The sequence below is a fragment of the Phyllopteryx taeniolatus genome, chromosome 8 (assembly GCF_024500385.1).
Source record: "Phyllopteryx taeniolatus isolate TA_2022b chromosome 8, UOR_Ptae_1.2, whole genome shotgun sequence".
Taxonomy (NCBI): domain Eukaryota; kingdom Metazoa; phylum Chordata; class Actinopteri; order Syngnathiformes; family Syngnathidae; genus Phyllopteryx; species Phyllopteryx taeniolatus.
In genome coordinates, this window is record NC_084509.1 from 2,589,648 (window position 1) to 2,597,659 (window position 8,012).

At 41.5% G+C, this 8,012-nt stretch overlaps 1 protein-coding gene across 1 annotated transcript; it reads left to right on the plus strand.

The window, feature by feature from the left end:
- The first annotated feature begins 1,111 nt into the window (after positions 1 to 1,111).
- On the plus strand, positions 1,112 to 6,571 carry slc46a1 (solute carrier family 46 member 1). Its single transcript, XM_061783277.1, has 6 exons — positions 1,112 to 1,626; positions 2,806 to 3,197; positions 3,279 to 3,751; positions 5,285 to 5,368; positions 5,846 to 6,002; positions 6,069 to 6,571. Exons 1-6 carry the CDS (start codon positions 1,318 to 1,320, stop codon positions 6,118 to 6,120), a joined length of 1,467 nt encoding a protein of 488 aa, XP_061639261.1. The 5' UTR covers positions 1,112 to 1,317; the 3' UTR covers positions 6,121 to 6,571.
- Positions 6,572 to 8,012: the final 1,441 nt, after the last annotated feature.

Consider the following 8,012-nt stretch of genomic DNA (forward strand, 5'->3'; position numbering starts at 1 on the left):
GAGAAGCTCGATCATCCGGGAGGCTCTCAGAGTAGAGCCGCTGCTCCTCCACATCGAGAGGAGCCAGATGAGGTGGCTGGGGCATCTGATTCGGATGGCTCCCAGACGCCTCTCTGGTGAGGTGTTCCGGGCACGTCCCACCGGGAGGAGACCTCGGGGACGACCCAGGACACGCTGGAGAGACTACATCCTTCGGGTGGCCTGGGAACGCCTCGGGATCCCCCGGAAGAGCTGGATGAAGTGGCTGGGGAGAGGGAAGTCTGGGCGTCCCTGCGAAAGCTACTGCCCCCGCGACCCGACCTCGGATAAGCGGTAGAAAATGGATGGATGGACGGCATTGGGCTTCCAGATGAAACTTCAAGATGAACCTAAAATGACCTTGACAAACGAAATTCATTTGACCTATTCTATTTATTTCAATGGTCATGTCCAACTGTTTCAGTACTTTTTGCACAACTTGTTTAACAACACACACTCAGCTCCTTGTTTGAGAACAGCAAGTTGGGCAAGAAGTACTGAAATATTGCTAATATTCTCTCAACAAACGTTTAGAGAAGGTCAAATTATGTTCACTTGTAAAACTTGTAGTGCATTTTTGGTTCATCTTTAAATTTCACTCGAAAAACGAATGAATATACAGTGCCTCTTTGTGAGTAATGTGTACTGTATACTTTTTGGGACATTTATTTGATGGGGTGCCATGAGAGTTGAATTATCAATCACAATATTATATTAATTAAAAAAATACTGCAATTGCTATATATATATATATATATAATATATATATATATATATATAGAGAGAGAGAGAGAGAGAGAGAGAGAGAGAGAGAGCGAGAGAGTATATATATATATATATATATATATATATATTATGTCTGTCTAGGATTCTCATTTGTTCAGGTCATGGTACTCTATCTGCAAATGTTTTTGTTTTTTTGAATTTGTTGTGTGGGGGAGGTTTTTTTTCGAAAATGCTAAAAAAAAAAAAAAATATGCAATTATGCTACGCTATGTGCCTTGTCTCTATAAAGGTTGGCAAACACTGGATTCGAGTGTACCTGATGTTGTAGTCGGTGCAATTCACCACTTTCTCCAGCTGATGTCGCAAAGTCCACACTCGAAGCTCGAATCAAAGCTTCCCTTCCTTTCCTTTCTGCTGAGGTGTCAAAAAGTTTGCTGCCATTATCCTTTTGGAATAACTGGGAAAGAAACACAGAGCGACAACGAATAGCGTTTTAATAATGGCTTAGGTATGCACCGCGCAAAGAGGGAGACTTCGCAGTAGGTAAGTCTAGTTTACTTAATACGAGTCAACATGTACGAGCCGGACACGGCCGCTATCCTTCCCGGCGACGGAGGACCGCAAGCCGACGACGCGAACTTATCGCTGGGCCACGAAGAGGACACCGGGGCGCCGACCTCTCGGCCGACGGGGCCGCCGTTCGCGTGCCCGCTTCCGGTGTCCGTGGAGCCCGTCATGTTCCTGTCCGTGTTTGCCGTGGTCCTACAGGCGCCGCTGACCACTCAGTACCTGTGGGACCGAATTAGCGAAGACCTGGGCTACAATGTCTCCAAGAGGTCGGAGTGCGGCAACAGCTCCGTGGAGCCCGACGCTCTTCAGAAGGTACATTTGTAGACTTTATATGGGTTTTACTACTACTACTGGTGGTTGGTGGCTGGCCCAAAACCGAATCCTCCTTTAATGCTTCGTTTATTTTGGTTTGTGGTAAGCAAGCCCCTCCAGGCACAGTTGAAGCCAATTATCCACAACAAAGGACGCCATGTTTGCGGAAGTGATTTTATTTATTTTTTTACGTCACGTCAACTATACAGAGGTGGCAAAAGTACACTTACTGTACTTTAGTTGAAGTGGAAATACTTGTAGGGGGAAATACACTGGTAAAATTAACTAAAGTACATATTCTGAAATGTGCTTTAGTATAAAAAGTAAAATAAAAAGAAATATTTTCTATATCAATTATATAAAAGACATTTTGGCACAACAAAAACAAAACTGCACACTAAAATGTTTTCCTCTTTTATTACGTACCATAGTACCTGTTATGTAAAGAAGGAAAAAAAAAGGTTACATGACAGTTTGTTTGAGAGCTGTCATTGGCTCAACTTTAATGCTATCAAAACAGATAGCCAACCAGGGTGCCATGGCACACTAGTGAGCTGTGAGAGAATTGCACTTAATTTGTCCAAAAAGAATTATATTACATATAATATATTTGTTCATCTATCTATGATAGTGACTTAGAGTGACAAGCAGAATAATTAAATGCTCTGTGGCAGAAGGTACAATAAACCTGTGTATCCACCGTTTGCCAGTCATAAAACAAATAATGGGTTTGTGTTCAACTTAACAGGCCCCTATGAGATACTAAGCACTGAGGAAAAACAGTGCTTAGCACGTCTGCTTTACAGGTCTGAGGGTTTGAATTGAATTGTCATGTTGTGCCGGCACGTGCGTGAGGTTTCTCCAAATGCTCCGGCTTCTTGCCACATTACAAAAACATGCATGTTAGCGTCATTGAAGACCCTAAATGTTCCATTGGTGTGGATGTGACTTTGTGAATGCTGTCTGTCGAAATGTGCCTTAACCAAAACCCAGCTCACCCATGACCCTAATTAGGACAAGCAGTAGAAAATGGATGGACGGGTCACACCTTAACATACAGTAGCTGTCAAATCAAAAAGATTAGTTGACAATTGTCTGACAGGAAAGAGTCGAGTTGTACTATTTTTCATCATTTCGTCACTAAAGCATTTCTTCCACTATCTAATGTTTCTTTTCTAGGAGGTTGAAACCTTGACAGCACACTGGAACCTCTACATCAGTCTCGCGGGCTTCTCCGTGGGCTTGCTAGTGGTGCCGCTCCTGGGCTCGTGGAGCGACTTTGCAGGTCGCAGGCCGGTCCTTATCATCCCCAACTTGGGTCTGGCCATGCAAGTGGTGGTCTACCTGTTGGTGATGTACCTCAAGCTGCCTGTGGTATACTTCCTTGTGGGTAGACTGCTCAGTGGACTTACCGGGGATTTCAACTCCATCCTAGCCGCCTGCTTTGCGTATGTGGCCGACACGAGCGACAGAAGAGCCCGCACTTTCAGGGTGGCGGTCCTGGAGGCTTGTATTGGTCTCTCAGGAATGTTTTCCAGCATCATTGGAGGGCACTGGAGGCGGATGCAAGGGTAAGGAATTCTTACCCTTTTGTTGAAATGATTTTCAGTAAACAGTTAAACACGCCATCTTGTGTTTCTGTCTATTTGTAGCTACATCAACCCCTTCTGGTTGGTCCTGTCTACCAGCCTGGCGTCGGCTTTGTATGTGTTCCTGTTCGTCCCAGAGTCTGTCGTGAAAGACCCTAGTGCCAAGCTTCTCACCGTTCGCCACCACAAAGCCGTGTGGCACATTTTTTCCACCGTGGGTAGTGAGGGCGGCGGAAGGGTTCTGAGATGCAAGCTGTGGGTCTACATGCTTTGCTTCTTCCTGGTGGTGGCCGTCCACATCGGGAGCCGCGAGCTTTACGTTCTGTACGAGCTGAGCCCGCCTCTGTGCTGGGGGCCGACACTCATCGGATATGGATCAGCAGCTCTGCACTTGGGCTACCTGAGCAGCCTGCTGGGGTTGAAGGTTATGCTGTGCTGGTTGGAGGACTCGTGGGTGGCCGTCATTAGTCTGGTCTCCAACATCACCGGGCTGCTGGTTTTCTCTGTAGCGAACAGCACTCTACTTATGTTCACAGGTGACACAGATCATTAACATATGTAAAAAATACATACATTTTCTATAGCGCTTCATCGCAGGTGAACTGGAGCCTATCCCATCCGTCTGGGTGACAGGCAGGGTACACCCTGGACTGGTTGTCAGCCAATTGCAGGGCACATATAGACGAAGAAGCATTCACACTCATATTTACACCTACGGACAATTATGTCTTTAATTGACCTAAAAGTTATGTTTTTGGAATGTGGGGGAAAAGCTCAAGTACTGGGAGAAAACCTACCAAAGCACAGAGAACATACAAACTCCACACAGTAAGGCCAGAGCCGAGATTCAAACCCCAAACCTCAGAACTGTGACATGCTCACCACTTGTACACCATGCTGCCTGGAAAACAAACAAAAAAAACATTGATTTCTAATCCAGTGGAACCTCAAACTACCCCTGATTTACAAAATCCAGGATTTGACCAAAAAGGTTTGGGAAAATACCAACACTCTAAAGTTGCACAAAACCTTAGAGTTCAAACTGCAGTCATACATGACACATCACACTTGTTAAGCCCGATAAGAGGAAAAAGAAGAATATACAGCACAAGTACCTACACGCACACACAATTCAAAACAGTAATACTCCAGCATGATGTGAACTTTGTCCACTTTTGTGACAGTTAATGTTAAAAAGTGAGTGTATAAGGCTCATCTGGGGCATGACTGACCTTTGCATTACATCATCATCATTAAAATTAAGATTGGATGCACGGGTCCCTGAAGCAATCTTTTTTCTTTTCTTTTTTATTGGAAATTTTATTTTTTTTTAAATTCAGACAAATTTGAGTTTGACCCATATCCCTGCATGATTCGTGTTAGACCTTAGAGGTTCCACTGAACCTTCAGAAGTATAATAGACTGCTCAGTGTAATGGGAATTGTAATAATTACCTTCATGTTACCAAGGTCACATAAGCATAGTGGAATTTCTGATGGGGACAAATAGTTACTTGAGAAAATACTTTGTCATTCATTTTCCTTGGTAGGGGCAAAGCAGAAAGATTTCATTAAAAAGAAAAAAACACACATATAACGAGTTGCCCCAAAACGACTCCTCGCCAGCGTGAGACCCAGTTCTCGTTTTAAGATGACAATTTCTAGTTTTAGTCACCTGTTGTCTATGTGTGCTGTAGCAATGCTATGTGTGACATATCAAACTTATACGTTCATATTAAAGATATGTGTACTATAAGGCTTTATGAAGCACACCAAGGTCCACGTAGTCTAAAACAATCAGCCTCTATGCCATGTGTTGGCAAAGTACCCAGACAACTGGATATGCGGCCTTGTGAATCTAGAAACTGGAACACAGTGCAGTTGCGTCTCTGTGAACCTCGAAGTTGGAACAACACTAAAAAGAAAAGATAATTAAAGCAAAATCAATTAAAATATTAACACAATAATGTCAGAAATAATCTCTTGTTTAGCATTTATGATCAAATGTATGTATGTTTTTTTTGTTGTTTTTTTTCAAAACTAATGTCTGTCTACTTTGTCTATCACCAGGTTATGGTTCGTTGTTTTTCTTTATGGCTGCAACACCTGTTCTCAGGTCCAAGCTGTCTAAGTTGGTTAGCCCGTCTGAACAAGGTCAGTCACTCATCACATTTATGAACACCTTCACTGTGCATGCTTTAAACGTGTAAGCGTTGAGAATCTTGAAGGCTGCCCACTGGCAACGTAGTAAAAAGATACAACTTGCTTAGTTTTGAGACCTTAACCAAATGGTCTTTTCATAATTTAGTCTTTTGTATGCGTCTCTTCAGGCTTATCCAAAGAGCCAATATTAGCAATAGCTAGAAACACTTTGCAGCTTCACGACAATATTAGCAGTCTCAGTTTTCCCGCTCTAGTCTTAGCCCTGATTCGCAGGTTTACGTTGAATGTTTTGCCCCCATTTAAGTTTTGAAGTATCCAATCTTGTTGCAGACTCAATATTTGTTTTTGTCTATGCATTGTGAACAAGTTTCCCTTTTATTGGGCCTATACGTTGTCGTGCTGCCTCATTGAAGGCTCACGTGAGGTCCGAAAGGCACCGTACATGCTGAGGTTTGTGCTGTCTGTCAGGTGCCCTGTTTTCGTCCGTGGCCTGTGTGGAGAGCTTGTGTTTCCTAGTGGGTAGTGGCCTCTTCAACTCTATCTATCCAGCCACACTGCACTTCATGAAGGGCTTCGCCTTCCTCTTTGCTGCCATCATCCTCCTCATCCCAGCTGGAATAATTGGGTGAGTCTCCTCTTTACCGCAATCAAACACAAATGACTTGTGTATTCAAAATTGATGTGTCTCCAGGAGCTTGCAATGTTTCGAGAAGAAAGAGCGTAGTGACTCCACAGCATCCTGACCTGCACAGTCAGACCACGAATAAATACCAAAGATGTGAGGTTAATCCTGTGGGTGTGTGTAGGGTGAACATCTCGAACAGATCAGAGGATTATGATTCTGATTCTGAACAGGGACATGGGATCAGTTTAGTGATGGGAGTTCACCCCAAAAAATATTCTGCTAATGCAAAAAGACAACAAAAGGAAAACATATTTTCTTTATGCTTTTATTTCTTGGTTTATCCATGTGAATCAATGATAATCAAAGTGCAAACCAGTTATTCTTAATTCAATGTAATTTTCATATTTTTCAATAGTTGTCCAAAGCAAACAAATGCAATATCTAAGAAATGTTTATTTTTATCCGTCCACCTTTTTATAATTGCCCAAAGCAAACAAATGCTATGTTATACAATTGTAATCTGTCCATTTTTTTAATAATAGTCTGAAGTAAACAAATGCAATACCAACTGTAATGCCATTGTAATCCGTCCAATTAGCTGACACTCTTCAGCTGACAATAATGAATGCTGAAACATACTTACTTGAGCCAAAATTTTCTGAATGTTATACAAATACCTCAGCACACCTGTCACCTTCTCTCAAACACCTAAAAGGTCTTGTTCAAGTTTATATATGTGGATCATCAATGGACATTAGTTCAACTCCACTAACCTAAATATCATATGATTAGAAATTATCTCACATTATTGATTTAAATAAGTTCTGTCTTTTACTTAATGACATCACCTAATAATAAATTATATTTTGATACAGATACATCTCGAATTAATGTCCAATTGAATTCTATTGTAATATACTTGGCTATATCCTTTTCTTACTCCGGTGTCATGTCATGCCATTCCACACATAGGCTAAATTGTGGTTACCTTCCTATTTAAAGACAAATCCATAGTGGTCAATTAAATATTTTAACCTATAGAATTTAATACAAATTTACTAAAAATTAACATGAAAATCAGGCTTTGCTTTGGACTTGTGGCTCAGCAAAATGATTTTAAAAAATCAAGTAATAGTGGGTTTTCTTGTCAGTCTTTTATTTATTTATTTATTGGTTGCTTATGTCAGTTTCAAGTTATTTCAGGGACCATAGTGTTTTTTTTTTCTTTTTTCATTCTTCATTCATTCTTGAACAGAAAGGTACCAACAGTTTAGCCTGAGTGTGTATGTGAAATGAATAATTGAATGGTTGTTAGTTTCTATGTGCCCTGCGATTGGCTGGCAACCAGTTCAGGGTGTACCCCGCCTCCTGCCCGATGACAGCTGGGATAGGCTCCAGCACGCCCGCGACCCTAGTGAGGAGAAGCGGCTCAGAAAATGGATGGATGGATGGACATCAGAAAAAGGGGAACAGTGTAAAGCAGGGTTTACTGTTTACGACTTGAAGCAAAACAGATGGTCCAACACTGGATAGTCCCTGAGCACACAGCCACACACAACATGGAGCCGGGGGGGTCACATCCTAGATGCCCCGAGATCTGCTTTAAAATGCACCAAGGCAAGAGTAGAGGTTAATCGTCATATTGGTTTGTTTGGATTGGGCTGCGTGTCTTCTACTGAAGTCTGAAGACAAATCTTTTTAAGCTGCATCCTATTCATTGTATCATTTGAATGCAAAATAGTTATAATGTTTACAATGATCACGTATCAGGTTTACAATTAGAATATTTCTGTTAGAATTTGTTATATTACTGTAAACAAAACAAAATAGTTCTTCGTTATTTTAGTAAGAGAATCCTTGATGTCCATTTCAAAGCATACATTGCTCAAATTGTGATTTTTTTTTAAAAATTTATTTTATTTTTTGTCTGTCATCTTTGTTGTTTTTTTAATAACAAAACAACACAATTCAGAGATTCATTTTTTTCCTTGGACTGAGTTTTGCAGAATC